The 19,368-nt window shown below is 40.7% G+C and overlaps 1 protein-coding gene across 14 annotated transcripts in view; it reads right to left on the reverse strand.

The window, feature by feature from the left end:
- itpr1b (inositol 1,4,5-trisphosphate receptor, type 1b) overlaps positions 1-19,368 on the reverse strand; it is an 81,638-nt gene that overhangs the window by 8,283 nt on the left and 53,987 nt on the right. For 8 of the 14 annotated variants that reach the window (XM_063474734.1, XM_063474744.1, XM_063474741.1 and 5 more), the window contains 13 exons: positions 18,336-18,536; positions 16,744-16,854; positions 16,253-16,348; positions 16,047-16,181; positions 15,566-15,673; positions 14,404-14,635; positions 11,112-11,234; positions 3,977-4,152; positions 3,526-3,690; positions 3,233-3,422; positions 2,810-2,902; positions 1,845-1,993; positions 697-862 (listed from right to left, as the gene is read on the reverse strand). In XM_063474734.1, coding sequence (XP_063330804.1) covers positions 697-862; positions 1,845-1,993; positions 2,810-2,902; positions 3,233-3,422; positions 3,526-3,690; positions 3,977-4,152; positions 11,112-11,234; positions 14,404-14,635; positions 15,566-15,673; positions 16,047-16,181; positions 16,253-16,348; positions 16,744-16,854; positions 18,336-18,536 — 1,945 coding nt within the window. The remainder of the gene's footprint in view (positions 1-696; positions 863-1,844; positions 1,994-2,809; positions 2,903-3,232; positions 3,423-3,525; positions 3,691-3,976; positions 4,153-11,111; positions 11,235-14,403; positions 14,636-15,565; positions 15,674-16,046; positions 16,182-16,252; positions 16,349-16,743; positions 16,855-18,335; positions 18,537-19,368) is intronic. The other 6 variants (XM_063474747.1, XM_063474746.1, XM_063474745.1 and 3 more) reach the window with 2 other exon arrangements.

The following is a 19,368-nucleotide window of genomic DNA, read 5'->3' on the forward strand; positions in this document are numbered from 1 at the left end:
CTAGAATTACCACCTAGCTGTTGTAGGCCTCCTCCAACTAAACAAGTTTCCATTCCCACCCTTGTTTGAATGTGCTTGAATTCTCACCAACTTCATCAGCTCATTCCATTAGATATCAGTGTTTGTGAGGTCATGGCAAGCCTCACCTTTGACACTAATTTCTAATTATTTCATTCAAAGGAGGTCCCAGAAGTCAAGAAATTCACTCCAAGCCTTCCTGAGATATTAAATTAGGGATGCACATACATAAATTTCCTTGCCTTCATCATTTCAGCACTATTGGATGTGTAACTTTATTTATAAACTGAAGATAGCATGGTGGACAAAGACAAAGACCGACAGTTTGGGCACAACCTTCAGAATAAAAATCACATCCAAAATAGAAAGAAAATGTTGTTAAGCTGTGCGTTTAACTTTGTGTGAAAGAAGTGTGCTTTGAGTCCAGGTAACCATATGTTTGAAACTAACACAAGAGCAGGACTGATGTGAGGTCATGTGATGTTTTATAACCCAAATCTAATCAGTTCACACTGACGTCCGTGAACATATAAATACCTCCCAAATTAAAGAGGTCTCACGTTCATGAGAATAGGACAGTAACCTTGAGCACAAATTAAAATGGGGCTATTGAAAGCATAAATAGCAGCACTTAAACAGTCTTAACTATTGAAAAAGTTATTTTGCTTCTTTCCTCACCGCAAATAAAACATGTTGTCTTCAGAATTTCCTCTTTCTTCTGCTTCTCACTTCTCAGGTCAGCAAATGTGTCAATGATGACACCAAAGATGAGGTTGAGGACAATAATGATGACCATGAAGAAGAAGAGCAGGTCATAGATAACTCTTGCTGCAAAAAGTGGTTCCTGTTGAAGCCAAAGGTAGGTGGGGGGGGGGGGGGGTGATGGAGACAGGCAATGAAAGCTAGCACGTTATGTCAGCCAATGAGAGCATTTTTCAGTTTAGAAGGTCAGTGAGGAACAGAGAGTAAAAAAAACAAACATGTTACTAAATCATTACTCACAGATGAAGCTGAACAAGTTTTCAAAGCAGTCTTACAAGTACAAGCACTGACCTATGATTCTGAAAACTTCTAAAAGAATGCATAAAAATATTATGTCCTTTGAGAGGAGTGTATATACATATATAAGAACTAAGTTAACATATTGGTATGACTCAGTGCCCTTTTGCATGGGTACAATCCAGCTGTAAGGTTGTGTTTGGCAGGCTTCTGAACAACTGAAAACAGTTGTGACATCAATGCAAATGAGCAATAAGTTATCTGAAGTTAATAAAAGTGTGAATGATTCATAATTCTTTGTGCCATCTTGTGGGTTGAGCTGCAGGTCTAATGCGTGGTAGTTACAAACTTGTCTTCATCCTGTGTGTTTTTGCTATGTTTGGAGCTTTGAAAACATCCTCTTTGTAAAGGACAACTTTCAATCACAGACTTTCAGACATACTGGACTCCTGATAAATGGACTGGTTCTTATATAGCGCTTTTCTACTCTACTGGAGCACTCAAAGTGCTTCGTATCCTCTACTGCACTTATTACCTCATCCAACACATATTAAATTGACAGCACGTCTACTTTTGCTTATAATGCTTAATATTAAATTCCTTATTACAAGCCTAAATACACCTTTAAATGTCTGTTAGCTTCTCAATTTAGCTGAACTCGAGTTAGACTTATTGTGCATGGTAGGGGGATATACCAGTACGTCTCATTGGTGTTGCTAGACTGTAAAGTAAAAAACAGGAAAACCAATATTTGGTCATTTTATGACTCTTCTTCACACCCTCAAAGGTGTGATCTCTCCTCATTGTTGGGTTCCTGTTTTTTATACCTCTTTGGATGGTTTCCGTAGGACGTCCCCGACACCTCCCCCACTCCTGAGGCCGTGGCTCAGTACTGTGACAATGCACATGAGCAAGGAATCGCACGTCCGCTCCTTGTCTTCAATCACTACCGCTGACGGCTGGATGGCAAGGGAAGCTACAAAGACACAGCAAAGTGTTACTGTAGGATGCTTTAAAGTTTACTCTGCATTTCTATCATCCAGCAAAAATACCTTTATATATTGTTTCAATAAAATAAGTGGCTTCATTACATAAAGATTCAATTAGCTCTAATATGTTACCAAAATAAATTAGGAGGTTTTAATGTGACTGAGGACATTCTTCAACTTCCCACACAAAGGCTAGTCACCAGACTACCCTAATTAGCCCGCCTGGTGATGATGGATGGGAAGCTCAGACAAGGTCAAGCTCCAGGCAGTTTGAGGATTTGACATGGTTGGCCGATCAATTTAAAGGTGCTACGTGTTCACCTTTGAACGGTGGCTTTATCCCAACAAGGTCGGATGATTTGCAAAAACTCATTGTTTGCAGTTAGAGAGTCCCCGCACCATCCCTGGGTGGACCCATCGACCTGCTCTAATCTCTGACCTTTCAGCTATGGGCCCCTACATCAAGTCTTAGGCTTGGTACTGTGAGACCACAAAGTCTAAAGAGTCTAAACCCCTGGTGTATGACCCAGCTCCCTGAAAGCCCCCAGTTGGCCCAGTCAGTTTTAATCCCATGACCACCCAGTCGCCTAGATTTGTAGCTTGGTGGGACGAATCTCTTCTGGGCAAGTCAGAAATGTGTGAGAACATAAAGCCCTTCACACAAACACATGCACCCAGCCACATGGAAAAATTCAAGAGATTCACAAACAAACACATGGATTTACACTTAAAAAGAAACCTTCAACCCTAGCCTCCACCCCATGTACACGCACTCACATTTAGCTTTCACTTTGTCAACCTACCATCCATCGCGGCCTCTGCTGAGCAGTTTTCTCCATTTTCTTTCTGACAAACTCCACCAGAGAGGAACTCTTCCACCATGCTGGCTCCATGCTCTGTTCAGTTGGGAACAGAAGAAATTATGCAAGTATCCAAACTATACAAGGTTCACATTTGAGAGTCAAACACTCATTTTTAAACAATGCATTTTTGTGGCAACGAATAGTGATAGTGTAGCTGGATGCTAAGAGCAAGTTGGATGATCTTCAAGTGAATGTACAAAGATCCAACACACTTAATATTTTTCATCTATTTTCATCTTTGTTTTTTTTAGTGATTCAGAATGCATGAGGAAAAACATTCCATGCGTTCTGGCATCTGGGTAAGGCATGACATGCATTTTGGTTCCAGCAAGGAAATGGCAAGAAGCCTGTATTTCAACTTACCGAGAGTTTTGTTGGGTATCCGGTCGACAGCCAAAATAAAGTCGTCCTTGAAGAAGATGTATCCCACAATAGAGAAGAGGTAGACGAGGATAAGCGCCAACACAGCTGTCAGAACAATTGAGCGGCCATTGCGGGTTACGCTCTTTATTACGTTCAGCAGGGTTTCTTCTCGGTAAACCAGGTCAAAGAGCTGGAAAGAACAAGGGTTTAGAGATGTGTGTGGAATATCTAGAACTGGGTTAAATGTCATATATGATATGTGTATAGGATGAAGTATGTGTGAGCTCACATACTAGTAGACTGTAAAAGAAGACATGGACAAAGACCCCCAAGGTGCAGATAATCAGATAGAGCAGGTGGTACAAGAACTCGACATCCATAATCATGGCTTTGTATCCACGTGTAAAGGTTCCTCGGTTTCCAACGAAGCTCATCAGGAAGATGACCTTATTACATAACTGAAGAACAATGGAAAACACACAGCATGTATAATCACAGTATGGTAAGGTTTGTTCAAAGGGAGTGCAAGAAGAATTTCAAACAGTCATTGTTCAGACTACTAAATATACAGTGCAAGTGCTGCATTGTCAGCGTAGTGTGGAATCTCCCTGACCTGATATACAAGATTTAAGATTCAATGAGTGACATTTGTATTAGCAGCTGTTTGAAGGCAAAATCTTGCTTGAACAGAGTCCGTGTTTCTGTACTGCATGAAAATTAAATGTCAGGTTCATGCACACTTACGTTAAAGCCTCCTAGTAGGAGCAATGTGGGCTCGAGGCCCACCGAGAAGATCAGGCGCAGGATGGTGGAGGCAATGAGTGCCCTGATACCATGAGGCTGAGGCAGCACTATGACAATAGCCAGTGAAACCAGCATAGCCATCCACAGCAGGGCAGACAGATGGGGCTCCAGAGTGCCTGAGGATGAAGGAGACGTCATTAGGGCGAGGTGAGAAAGCTTTCACTCAATCTTTTTCATCACAGCCAACTATTTTAAGTAGCTATTAATTCTTTTATCAAGTCAAATGATAATCCAGTCACTCAGGAGTGAGGCAAGTCACACTCGCCAACATCGGTGCGCCATGACTTAAATGCATCAGTTTATCTGTTTAAGCATGAAAGCAGCTGTGTGATCGTTGCAGTGAAGCAAACACACAAGCCCTTTTCAACAAGGCCATCTTTCAGATGTATTCATTCATAAAAAAGCTTCAGGAAACAGAATAATAAGCCTTTCATTTTTAGAGAAGGAACAAGAGTTGTTTGTGCTAACTGTGGTATCAGAACAATTGCTACATTGAACAAAACATTTATGCCACTACATCAAAAAGTAAACGACACAAAGTGGACATCAGGTGAAAAGTTGAAGCTCACTTATTTTTAGTTGTGAATGTTGATGCCTTACAGAAATCTAACTCACATTTATCCTATGTATTATTTGTTCTATATCAGTTATTGTGGTTCAGGAAAGCAGTATTATGAGCTCATGGTGCACTGGCATCACCCCATAATCTGATTTCTTCATGAAAACAAAAAAGGAAAAAGAACTTTTGTGTCAGGTTTGCAATTCTCTGCGTAAGGACGAAGAGCACTTTCGATGTCTCCCTCCATTCCCGTCTTTCTGAGGCCTCCTTCTTGTCTCTCCGTGTATACCAATCACATGACAGGTTGTTACATAACCTCCCATTGGCTAAAAATATACTTTGCTCCCGCCAAATGTAGCGATGCATCCCAGGTACTGCATCGTAACAGGCAGCCTGGGCGCTCAGACTTGGCAGCCAACCCAGACACAGCAGCTTTGACGTCACACACCTACTGTCTAAGGCCATTCATCTCTCTTACTTGCTTACTCTGCAGCTATAAGAAGAGAAGCGAGACTGACCTTCACATTGAACTACTTGCACTACACTTCACATATCCACATGGCTTGTACTGTTGACAGACATAAACAATCCGTTTCTCCTCATATTATAGCAGCCACCTGTAACAGGGTGGAGGCTCTCGCAGTTTGACCACCTGACTCGGACCTCGGCATCAAGCTAGTCAACCTGTAGTTATTCAGGGTGTTTATTTTTAAGGCTTACACACTTCTGCTTGCTACTAGAAGTTCGCAACCACAGTTTCTCTCCAAACAAACCGCTTACAGCGAACCATCCACGGTCATTGTGAGGTTTTCAATAGTGTTTAAGGAGATTCCATGTAAGACAGTATGCAAGTGAGGCTTGCTATGTCTCAATGGCAAACTTGCAATAAACAACATTTCTGACCAATTTAGCTTCACTGGTAAAATTTGGTATTTCTTTGCAAGCAACTGGTTTTAATATTCAAATGAAGCATCTCAGCTGGTAAGAAAATAGGGCATGTTATGTTTTCATGCACGCATCCGTGTGGCGGTAAACATTCACCATTTCACACTCTAGATGCCCAAAACACCTAATTTTGCAGTGAGTGGTGTATCCTGGAATGAACTTCTAAGCTCTCAGAACCCCTTTAACACTGAAAACCACATCAGGTTTCTAAAGCTAAGCTAACAACCTCTTTTTTTGTCTGCTCTACACCACTGCGAGGAAGTTCAAACAAAAGGGACCTCGCCGTTTGACCCCAGACAGAACAATTGAAAGTTTATGCGAAAAACAATGTGCGTCTTCTCTTTGCACTGGAACAATGGAGGCCTTAACGGCTGAGGCTTTTCGCGTCCCCACAAATATTGCCCTGAAGCAGAACTGAGAAAAAAACCGGAAGGGAATAAGAGACGGCAAATCAAAAAGAAAACTGAAACTTCACACAAAAACATGCTCAGGTCTGCTTATTCCTTTGGCTTGTGAAGAATCTCCTGTAATCACTCAGAATCTCTGTTTGAATGAATATTCAGTCTTTGAAGTTACAACTTGTGACCAAACACCAGACAGAGTTTTCCCTACCCCTAAATTTAGAAATGAAAGCCTCGTGACAGCCCAGACTGATCTGGGATTATAATCATTTGGGGAAGAAGGTCAAATCTGGAGATCTCAGGGATAATAACTTTTTATGTCCACATCCTTGTTGGTTAAAAGAAAAGGAGTTTATTTTATGCATTTTAAATGAAGATCAATATTCATTACGCTGGTTTGTTTTGGGTTGTTTTTTTTGGGTTTTTTTCACTTTTTTGTCCTTTTTACTCAGTACCTTCAATTGTTTGTAGGCATTAAACTGACATATATGCTTCAGGGTGATTACTTCATACTTTGTAGTCCCAAAATCTACACTTTAGGCACAAGAGACACGACAGACGCTTTAGAGCTGAAAATCAATTAAATCAGCAGAGCACTGAATTTCTGTAGGTGCTTATATGCTTACATAATTTCCATAGTTGTGCACACGGGGTTAAATAAATGCATGATGGATGATGGACTTTGGTTGACATAACAAAACCTAACCATAACCCATGTCAGAAACTGATAGGGCATGAATGGAGCATCACTCTGAAGACACTTTTTGCTAAAAACAAAAGAAGAAAAAAAACTGTTTGGAAACACGTTTAAATCCAATCAGCGTCGGCAAACGGTGACTCTAAAAGAAGGATGGCACACAGAAAATACCGATGTTAAGGAATGAATAACACCATCTGTAGTTTCAGTATCGAAATGAATGGCTTCAGTTTTTAAATTCTGGCTAAGATTGGATCTCAATTTGGTTTTGTAAAAACGTAAATGCTTCTAGATGCCTTGTAGCATTTGATGTGTAGTTCTGGTTTTGTGTGTGAATGCACGTGCGAGGTGGGTGTGTGTGTGTATCAATCACAAAGTCCGCTCTCGTCTTAAAGTTGTGACCACTGCTAACTGGCTGTATCAAAATGCAGAGGTCTGTTCCAGAAAATGGGTTTAGTGAAACTGAGAGATGAAGGATCCACTGGGTTTTTTGTTTCAGACAGAGCTAAATAAAACTCTGGGTTACTCATCAGTTATTAATGGAGTCTGAATCCACCTGTTCCCTGGCAGGCTTTCTTCAACAAACACAGAGTTTCTTTGCGATGTCTTCCCTTTTCCTAGTCTGAAGCAGCTGTGTGAAACTCATTGGTTTCCTCATCGATACAAAAACTTTAACACCAAGTGCATGTCTTTATAAACATCAAGCTGTTACCACGGAATTGCTTTAACATGACGGCTTTTATGAAGAATCGGCCACCAATGTGATGACAAATGCTGCTGACCAATTTTTAGCTGTGAATACAATCTTTAAATCTTCCTTCTTTATATCTCTGCAGATATCACTGAATCATACACCAGAGCTTTACTGATAACCGCTTAGATAAAACATGTCTGTGAGAAGACAATGATCAGTCATCAGTGTCATTTGTCATGTGAGCACATGTGGAACAGTCTTATCATAGTTGGCAAATCATGTTGTGTCTGAGTGAAGGACACCGTGGTGTAGTCTTCCACTTTAATAGGGAAACTTTATGATTTCAGTCATAATGTGTTCTGATAGCATTTCATGTTCAACTTTTTACAGCTTAACCAGGACAAAACTGAAGTTTTAATCATCGGTCCTGAGGCTCAGAGAGAGAAACTCTTGTCTAAATTACAGGCATTTTCACTATGCCCTTCACTACAAGTGAAGGTGTTATTTTTGACTCTGAGCTTGGTTTTATCCCACATATTAAACATGTAACCAAAATTGGATTTTATCATCTAAAAAATATAGCCAGAGTCCGCCCTATTCTCTGTCGGGCCAACACGGAGATGTTGATGCATGCTTTTATTACCAGTCGCATTGATTACTGTAATGCCCTGCTCTCTGGTCTTCCTAAAAAGAATATTTCATCTTTACAACTTTTACAAAACTCTGCAGCTCGTGTGCTGACGAAGACCAGAGGGCGGGCCCACATTACACCGGTTTTAGAATCGCTGCATTGGCTCCCCGTGTGTTTCAGGATCGATTTTAAAGTTCTTTTATTGGTTTTTAAATGTCTTAATGGTCTTAGGCCTTCTTATCTTTCAGATCTGTTTTTACCATATGAACCCTCGCGGACCTTGAAGTCCTCTGGTACTGGCCTTTTGATTGTCCCTAAAGTCAGGACACATACTCATGGAGAGGCAGCTTTTCAGTGGTATGGTCCTCGACTGTGGAACAGCCTGCCGGAGGAGCTCAGGGCCGCAGAGAACGTACATGTTTTTAAGAACAGGCTCAAGACCCACCTTTTTAATTTAGCTTTCACCTAACGTTTATTGATTTTATTCTTATTCATTTTTTATCTTCTTACTCTATTTATATTTATATTTATATTGTATCCCATTCTTATTTATTTTATCTCTTTATCCTGTATATATTCTTATTAGGTCATATCTCCAGTGTTTCCTCGGAGGGGGCTCTCTGCACCGGGGCTGTGATCGACCGTGGCTGCTGGGGCTCTGTGGGTCCTCTCAGCCTGGCTGGGGGGCTTCTTTGCCTCCCTCCTGCTGTGTGCCCAGCCTGGAGGCTGCGGTCTGTGACCGGCTCCCGGTGCAGACGGCTCCCTGTGATAGTGTTTCCTCACTTGGCTAATGCGTACCCAGCCCAATTTTACTCTTTAAGTGTGCGTGTTTGTGTCTGTGCATGTGCGTGTGTGTGTGTGTGTGCGTGTGTGCGTGTGTGTGTGGGAGGGTGGGTGGGGTGGGCTGCTTTTAACCATGTAAAGCACTTTGTGCTACATTTTTGTATGAAAAGTGCTTTATAAATAAAGATTGATTGATTGATTGAACTACGTTCACACTTATAAATACAGTCATTTTGATCAATAAATAATAGCATAATAGCCTTTGCTGTTGAACTAAACACTAAATACTAAAATTCACTATGACTGGTATTGATGCAGTAGTTCGCACTTTCTCTGCGCAAGAAGCAGCAAGAAGGCTCCTGGGTGAAATCTCGTGGCATGTTTTCCCTGTGCTGCGTGGGATCTCTCTGGGTACTGCCTCCCACAGTCTACAGACATCCATGTTCAGCTAATTTGTGATTGTAAATTGACCTTAAAAATGGTTTGTATTGTAAAGCATTACGAGTTCACTTTCACATTTAAAACTTTGTTTAAAACAGATCACTGCTTGGACAAATATTTATCAGTTGTAAAGCAAGACATCTGCCATTTGAAATCTCGCTGTATGTGTCCCTGACGTGATTCTGGCTTTTTAAGGTGGTCACAGTATTAATAGTCTGGGTGAACAAACTATCACATACCCTAATTACCAGAAGTGATGCAAAGAGAGAAAAAGAAAGACCTCTTAAACCAGTATCAGAGGAAAAGAAGTGCAAAATCAATCTTTTATGACACCACTGCAGTTCAAGATCCAGCTCTTCAACCAGGATTACATTCTCTTCACAGCTGTAGTGATGCTCACACCTCCCTAACTTTGGTTAGGGAGGTGTGAGGCTACACCCAAACCACAAGCACGGGAACATATAGCGTTCTGTAAGGTCCTTTAAAGCTACGCACTAATAATTCCTTTTACTGTGGCAATCTGATCAAGTACTGGCTGCAACTGTGGAAATGAATATTAAAAAGGTCTAAACATAGAGCATTTCGGAAAGGATGTGAAAATTGGGACGCAAATCAACAAGCCACACACCCCTCATACATCTCTCAACAGCAGCCAGATCTCAAATTGATTTTAGTTTTTTTGTGTTTACTTCAGATTAAAAGACAGAAAATAAGCAAATGTGACATTATGTAAATTTTTTGAGTAATTGGACAGCTAAAGGTATTTAATTGTTGCTGCAGATATCTACATTCCCTGGTAGATGGTAATATAACTAAGAGTTGCTAACATTAATCAGATTTCTGCTAACACTAGTTTTTCACTTCTAACATCTTTGACTCCAGCACACACAACGCCTTTTTTAATTGCTCTGTGCCAGTCATATACTGGTAATGGAAACTTGGTGAAGGAAAAAATAAACTATTGCCTTTCTCTCCAAATATCAAAAAGATTCCTGCCATAACTTTACAGGCTAATCTACACTTTTTAGATCACAGTTTGCCTCGCGTGGTCGAGGACTACTTTCTGTGAGCTGGAAGGTCTAAATATGCTGAGGTGTTGCGATATACCCGATCATAAAATGAAGAAATTGAAGAGTAAACACTCAGTTTCTTTCCTGTTCTTTTTAACCAGGTCTCTGATAACACACATTTTGTACTCTCTGCATCCCGCCCCACCCCTGATCTCAGCAGTAATGCTTGTGTCACTCACTCCCATTTCCTGTGTTGTAGTAGTCACACTCATTGTGTTAACCACAGTGCACGCACACACACACACACACACACACACACACGCACGCACGTACACACACACACACGCACGCAGATAACAATCAGGGCATAAGCAATCTGTTATTCTCAAGTGTTAAAGGACTAAAGTTGTAAGACCAAGGGTCTGTCATGGTGTCCGCATGTGTAATCTTCAGCTCCGGCACGAGAATATAAGCAGCCATGAACTGAGACATGCTAACAGGATGTTCACATAAAACAAAACTTTGTTTATCTATAAAGCTGTAGATTTCTCATAATGCTGCTTCAAATTGACCTACAGAGCAAAGCTTATCTCACATTTCACCTCAGACACTTCTGCTACAGCACACCACTTCTACTGCTGGGTGTTCGACCATAAGCAGCTCCGAGGATCGAGTCGATGAATCGTTTCTACTGTTAATAGCCATACACTATGAATCAGATGGCAGTACCTACACAGAATATTTACAATATTTGTTCTGTGTTTAAGAATATTATAGCATGATCTCAGCTGCAGAATGACTTTTTGTTTGTGTGTTTTAAACTCTGATCCAAAAGAAAACTGACAGAAGTCATCTTAACAGGGCAATGGCAATGACTGGGTATCATACACAGAGAAAGACTGAGAGTGACTGACCTCCACGGACGCCTTCCAGAGGGTAGAAGAAGGCTACGAGGAGGTTCATGAGCACAGCCAGGTTGAAGGAGATGCTGCTCCAGAATGACATGTTCCTGGAGCACCAATACAGGATGGGCTGGGCTAAAGGACAGCATAGTGAAGCACATTAACACAGATGGCTATGCTAAAGCACTCAGATGTAGTGCGTACATGTCTGTACTCCAAAAACTGTCCAGTATTTCAGACCAACCAAGTTTCACTTTCAATACCTTTGAGTCAAAGCTGAAAAAAAAGATTTATACAGATAACCAACTTTGCACCAACCCTAAATTACATGAACTGTTTGAACTCTCTCTGTCGCTGTCTACAAACACTGAGCATGGCAACTATAAAACTGGTGCCATTAATAGTTTCTTTCGTAAAGCCAATTCCAGCTACTCCGTTGTCACAAGTGGCAACCACAGCGAGCAGCTCTGCTTCTTTGGTTTAGAAGAACCAAAACTCGCTGAGTGAATATTCTGGGTATTTGAGTCGGTTAGTAAATTTGGTGTGAAACACAGTCAAACAAGTCAGAATGCGAGTGCGTACATTTACTGCTAACATAACCACCTAAACAGAATAATCTGGGACACCTGAAATCCATTAAAGTACTCAAAAATCACACACATTTCACATTTGAAAAAGGAAAAAAAATACCCTCAAAAAAGCCCAAACAAACTTGGGACTCTGTGGGAAATGTAAACAAAAGAATGCAACAATCTGCAAATCATTTAAACAATAAGCATCTGAATAGAATTTCAGATTATGATTCATCAGACCACAGGACATTTTTCACTTCTGCTCAGACCATCCCGAATTACCTAAGGCACACAGCAGGTACAAGTGTTTTGCTCCGTTTATTTTATTTGATGCTGTTGCACGGTAGTATGAACATTTGGAATTTTTGGATGCTGAATGTTTTCTGAAGTATCGCCGAGGCTTTCAAGTGATTTACACCTGTAGGTTTTCAGACTGTCCCTTGTTTTCAGGGATTTCTCTGGATTCTCGACATTTTTATGATTTACCATAGATGATGAAATCTGAAAATTCTCCTCAGTTTTCCAAATCATTATAACCTCTGTGCACTGCTGCATTTAGTGACCCAGTAATTTACTGACAATCTGCTCATCAAACAAATTACTTCCACACGTAGACATACTGTTTGAAAGTTTGTGAATCCTTTTAAATTTTCCGTATTTCTGCTTTATTATGTCCTAAAGCCTCATTGAAGTTTAGGATCTGAGTTATTTTGAAGGTGAAATCAGAGTCACATGTTTCAGTCAGGTGTGGGTGGGGGCTCGGTTTTATTCAACGAATGGGGATTTATCAAAGTCTGACTTTCATACATTTAGGGAAGTGATTCACAGCACGAAAAAGAAAAGAAGTGCGTTTGCAAAACCTAACTTAAAAGTCTGAGAACCAGACTTTGTGTAAAAAGAAGAAAAGGTCATATGCAAGGTCACAACGGAACTACGAGTAACATCCGAGCAATTAAAGGCGATGCATCGGCTTATGTTCATGTTAATGAATGCACCAAAAACAATAGTGTGTGTGTGCGTGAGCGTAAACAGAGCAAGGGGAAAGCCACTGATCTTCAAAAACAACACTGCTACTGGTTTGACAAATATGACATGCACACGACCTTGCACAGAACGAGAATCTTCATGTTTGGAAAAAGGAAAGCACGACATCCCAGCAGCGGAACTTTATATGTGAAGCATGGCGATGTCAGCGTCCTGTTTTGTGCAAATTATTTTGTTCTTTTATTTTGCTGTTGATTCTTTTGGTTTATTTTCCATTTTAGGCAGCGACAGAGTTTTTGTGGGAAACAGGGTTTCGCACTAAACGTTTTTCCTCCTTTAGTTGAGTAAAAACAACTTGCACGCACATATTTGGCCGCACACTCACACAGACACAGCATATTAGACCTTGGTCAGGAGATCAGTATCGTGGCTAATGCTATTTTGAGCTCGGCTATTCATTAGAAAAGAAGAACTGCGGGCGGGGACTTTTGGCAACAGAAGTCACTATATTGATGACAAGCGGTTAGCACCAGTGGAACAGCACAGTCTCCAGCTGTGCTGATTCATTCACATAGGAAAGAGGCTGGTCTCTTCATATTTGTTTTTTCCACATTATAGGCTAACGCTGTCTCTTCTGGCCTGACCGTATGACAAACCACAACCTTTTCTTTAACCAGCAAAGACAAACAAAAGCAAAAACTGACAGAGTCAGGTAGGCAGTCGGCAGGAACTGGACCTGACCTTAAAGGGAAAGTCAAAGCAGTGCTCTTGAGTGCATAACTAAAATAACTTAAGATTAATGAACAACAAAAGATTAAAGTGAAAATGACATCAGGACTGAGTTTTTAATGCTTTGCCTTTGTGTCCTGTTCCTGCTTTCTTTTACCCCTGCTTCGATTGATGTCAATGTGACAATAACCTTACAGCTGGTATGCAGGTAAAGTACATCAAACCATTAATCCCATTATGTTGGGAAGTTGAGGCTTTTAGTTTCCAGAAAAACAAAATACAGGAACCTGAACATTGTAATATCACAGCAGTATACCTTTGTTTTTATCGAGATTAGAAGATGTAACGTGATAATATCACAACATTGGGAGCTATATGCTGTATGCTTTGCTACTAATATTTCTTATTAACAAACCAACTCAGTGATTACAGTGCAATTTAAATATAAGCAGCTTATAAAAGTTTACATGCTCTCTCGACTTTCATCTCTCCAGGGTTCAGCATTTTGGCAGCCTCTTTCAGACGTGGACCCTCATCACAACAGGTCTCTATGGGTCAACTTTATTTTGCTACCAAGAAAGAACCGCTCTTGCAAAACTTTGAACCAAACTCATTTTTGAGTTTTTGTGTTTTGTTCGTTTTTGTGCAAAGTAGGTCCGATTTTCTCTGATGCAACAGATCTTGTAATGCTGCTGCAGCTAATATCTGACAGATCAGTGGTTAGCACAATTCAAAGTTGAAGCTATGAGTGAGACCTGTCTGAGGGTAGTTGAGGCCTTTATATTCTTTATTGGGATATGTGTTTTTGTAATATGTGGAGGACACATTCGGAGTAATCCTACTAGAGTGAGAGGGAGGGAAACTTTGTGCTCACTTTTTGCTTATCCATCATGCCAATATGTAAAACATAACCTGTATGCAGTGTATGTGTCAGAAAGGGGCTTGGGGCCTGGAAGGATGCAAGAAGAAAGAGCGTAAACCAGGCACTAATTCATAAAAAGTTGAGGAGAAAGACGCACAGGGAACGGTGTTTGTGTTACCAGTAGCCTCTTGAGTACCTCGCAGCTTCTTCTGCCAATTCATCTCATTGAAGAGATCCTCAGAGCGCAGGAAGAAGTCATTGATCTTGCTACCTTGCTCATCTCGCTCTGTGGTGTAGTATACACGCAGCTTGGACTCCTGAGTGAGGAACTCGCAGATGTTGGGCACAGGGAAGACGATCTGCTCCATTGTGCGATCCAGCCGCACAATCTGGACACCAAACAGAGCAGCAGTGACCGATCAAAACATCTGCCTGCAGCAGGCAAATAATTCCTTATTCTTTTCTTATATGAAAACAGTTTGTATCCTTAAAGAAGTCAAGATTATTGTAGTTATAGTAAAAAGAAACTGAAAACTAAAACTATACTGTGGAAAAAAAAAAGATTTTATGAACTAAACAAAATAAATAAAAAAACAGAGGAAATCTCCTTGGTTTTAGTATTTATTAGTCTGGCAAAATCTATCATAACTTGACTGACGAGGCTTTGATGGATGAGTGTATCGAGACTAAAACAAAAAAAATCTAAAACACTGAAGCTAATAAAAAATAAAGTAAATCTAAACATTTTCAAACAATATGAACTAAACTGAAACAAGCAAAGCCACTCTGGAAACTCGCTGAAGCTGAACTGAACTAAAAACAAAAAGTAAAAATAGTGGTTATATTTAAAAAATATAACCACCATGACACCTCTGATTCAAATGGACTGCCTGGAATAAACTGCTCTTTAGAGGAAAAAAACAAAAACAGGGTTGTTTTCTTTCCAAAAGCAGCTCATGAACTGAACCAACAACTTGAGCTTGGAATACTGCCAGCAATCTGCATTCCTCTTACTCATCAAGTGCGCATAAGAGAATGAGCAAACATGCCAAAGGCACTCGTCATTCTGTCACGCGACACAAAGAAACACAAAAACAAGCCAAGAAAAAAAAAGCATCACATGCTTCAAGTCAATAGTTAGGCCAAAACATGTCACAGTCCCCTTAAACCAACACTGGCATTTTGCAACAGAGATGTTAGATAGAGCTCATCCAGAAATAAAACTGTGGGAAAGTGATGAATTGAAAATAAAATACAAGACAGACGGCAGCAGGTGAACATTAGCGGAGTTTATTTACGACATGGAGCCAAACACTGACCTCAATCTGAGCGGTGTGTTTAGCATAGAACTCCAGGGCCTCGTCGCCCTCGCCATATGTCCCTCCTGGCTTTAACATAGCTTGCAGCTCCTTGTTGTGGCGGGCTAACTAAAAACAGATGATTGACAGACAGTCGTCACAAGTGTTAATTCCAGCATGTCAAAAAGGTTGGGCAACACTGCTCGTATTTAGAAGCTACGTTAACTCTACGTGCTACTTTTCCTTTGTTTGAATGCATCAGCTTTCATTCACCAGCAAGGCTGCAGGGTGGGGCTGTTTAGCCCCATAATTACCGTCATTCCACTAATTGATTGTATAAACAGGCCCTCTGTTACTGAGCAGCCCACAGCCTGAAAGCTTTCAAAGAGGAGATGATTATAAAATGAAAGGTATCATGTGTTTTCAGGAGTTACTGGAAATCCACTGGTCTTATTTGCTCATGGTGTGTTCCCCTTTCCACACCTATTTTATAGCGGCTTACTTGATGTGCCAAGATGTAGATGTTATGACCAACATTGCGTGGAGAGGCGGAATGCTCCTCCTCTCCATCCTCATCCTCCTGCGGCTCCTCAACCTCTATCTCTCCCTGCATGTAGGCCTTTTTGATCACCTCCACCTGCAGAAAAAAAATGACTGTCATAACAGCACCTGCTTGTTACTATGCAACTGTTTGCATTACACACATACCAGCTCTTTAGGTCTCATGTTATACAGTATCCTCTCGGCATTCTCGCTGTCATGGCGACTCTCCATAATTGCGAGAAGCAGCTTGGAGGCATTATTCTGGGCAAAAGATGACAAGAGACAGATTGGCTTTTTTACCTGATTGTCAGCATTCCAGACTTCCAGAGACAGTAAATCAAATGCAAGTGTTCTTTGTCACGCTTTACTTATGCAATTTGTGATGGAGCACAGGAAAAACCCGTGCTGCCCTGTCTACTTCCAGTCAACACTCTCTCGAGATTTTCCTGTAATGATTTTGAGGGGTTCTACTTTCAGCTACTGTCAGTGAAACTGCAATTCCATGAATTTGAATGTTGTATCTAAAGCTTTTGACACTGTCTAATGACACAACTACCACATTACTTCTCCTACAGACATATAACAGCTGCATAATCAAATCAAATAACACCTTTAGACAGATTACTAAAAGTATCACACCACTTCAGAACACTCACTTTGAGTTCCAACACCAGATCCATCCTCTTCTTGCCAAGGGGGTTGATGTCATTCAGGATGAGAGCAATGATGATGTCAATGCCATTGCACTCATGTGTGGCAATGCAGTTCTAAGGAGAAAAGAAAAAGAAATGGCAAAACACAAGATTGACAGTAGTTCTGGGTTAAAAATAATGCTTAATCTCTGCTGTTGGTGTTTTTCATGATATAATCAGTAAAACCAGCAGGACAGCAGACCAGATTTTTTTTTCTTTAGCAGTAATAAGATAAGAGTCTGATCCATTTTCCTGTAAATCAAGCTCTTCTCTTTTTTCTGCATCTATTATTTGTACTTATGCACACTTACAGATAAAGATTTTAATAAGTGCGAGATGGACGAATTGGAGGGGTTTTTGTCTGAAATGGCAAATTTGATAGTGCATGACAAATTCCTTCATGTAATGGGACAGCTGTCACAAACCTACAGCCAGTTATAAGGTGCCAACTTCAAAGACAACATTAACCGGGTCTCTCAACAGATTATGTATTCATTAACAAAGTAGAATTACAAGAACAGGAAACAACAGTAAGTTATCCAAGAAATCTGGAACCATCTATCAGGTGGTATCTAGAAAACAACCAGCACTATTCTAAAGGCGAGAGTGGCAACATTATTTACATCTCATATGTTCTTTGAAGGAATTCTCACTCTAATTTCAGGGACTGTAAATTTCACGCAGTGTTATAAAACACTCAATTAAATTTCTTAATCTTTATTTAACCAGGAAGTGAAACTACTGAGATTAAGAATCACTTTTCTGAGAGCGTCATGGGCAGAGGGTGGGTACGATCAAGATCCTGGAGAAAACAGGTGGGATGACAGAAAAAAGGGGCATAAAAAAAAACAAACAAACAAAAACAAAACAACTTCGTTCCATATTTCATTTGAAGCCTGACTCACACCGATCAGATTGCCCTCAGGTTTTCATTCCTGGCACAGTAAGGTAGTGACAAGGCAGGTCACATATCATAAATACTGGCCAAGTTTCGGAGGCTTCACATAATAAATAAATCACACGAGCTGTCAAACATGTACCACACCTCAGAAATGAACAATAAAAGTGTGGAAGCCAAATGGTTTGGAGTGACTTGATACAATTTTACAAACAGAACATGCAAAGCACAAATCAAAAGAATTCCAGCACTTGTTCCCGTTTATTCTCTCTTTGTGAACAAAACGCTGTATTTAGTCTGGCAATGCCCCTCTGGCACTGTGTAAAGGAACTGGAATCAGTTCAAACAGTGACTGTATTTAGCCAGTTGCTTGTTTAGTCATGCCAGTTTCACACTTGTTATAAAAATGACCTCGCAGCGGCAGGAACAGAGGATGCCACCATCATGTGAGAAGACTACTAACCTATGCCAAAGAACAAACAGAGGCGTCCTACCCGGAGTAGGCTGGTGTTAGCGTGCTTAGGAAAGACAAGAGCCCGACACATCCCTGACTACAGAGAACTCAAACAAAACTAACATCACGATCAAAGCCGGACATCGATTTGATAGCTACAGAATATAAAAGGCTCATCTTGCACACAGGCGTACAGTGTTTTACCTGGTTCTCGTGGCAGGGGCCTTGGCAGTATTCAGTAAGGCTCTCCACAGTCTGGTTGATGAGTCCTACATTCTTCTCATTGATGTAAAGTCCCAGAAGCCCCAGTCCTCCTGTGGTGCTGCCACAGATGCAGTCCAAGAACTGAAGAGTCTCACACACCAGATTATAGTTGTTCTTGTTATTCTGATTGCGTAGAAAGTTCTACAGAAGGACAACATGAAAATAAACACTCAACATGGAATCTCTTTCTTTACTTGGACTCGTCTCATCAAAAACTTTAATAGCCCCTGTAGGGAAACATAAACACTTTGTTAACAGTTAGTCACAAAATTAAAATGTATGTGGCATGAGGTAAAACCAAGAGACTTAATGTGAGATGATTCACGAGGGTGTCGGAATCTGCAGAGATGGTTGGCAGAAGAGAAATTCCTCTACTTAGGTAATCTAAACCATTTTCTCTTTCTCACTGACGTGAGAACTAAATATAAAAAGTCGTGATGGCTTTTCCAAACCTACTGTATACGGCAGCAAGACAATTACTGCAGTGACGTCTTTGGAAAGAACACAAACATCTCAGTGAACTGATCATCTGTGCAGTGAGGCTAGCGGTAAATCAATATCTGGCTCCCACACAGGTTCAGAACGGGAGAGACAGCACAGAGCCAACCAGCATTTAATGAAGGCCTGTCCCAGTTTGGAGTGCAAGAATCAGTGCAAGCAGGAAGTTTTCTGTCTGGGCTGCCGGAGCTAGCCACTACCAAACACGAGCACACTCATCATAGTGAAACCAGACCAGCACATACAAGACTGCGTCAGGAAGTTCTGCAACTGGTGCCTATTTTCAACAGTTTCATTTCTGTATAAGATGGTGTGATGACTGAAATTCAGAACACGGGACAGAAAAAGTTAACCTTGCTCCCATCAGCCCATGGCAGCCTATATATATTCAAGGATTCAAGGAGCTTTATTGTCATTCGCATCATGTTAACATGAGGTGGAACAAAATTATGTACACACGGTCACTGAGCGAAAA

Source organism: Pelmatolapia mariae, linkage group LG5 (genome assembly GCF_036321145.2).
Source record: "Pelmatolapia mariae isolate MD_Pm_ZW linkage group LG5, Pm_UMD_F_2, whole genome shotgun sequence".
NCBI lineage: Eukaryota > Metazoa > Chordata > Actinopteri > Cichliformes > Cichlidae > Pelmatolapia > Pelmatolapia mariae.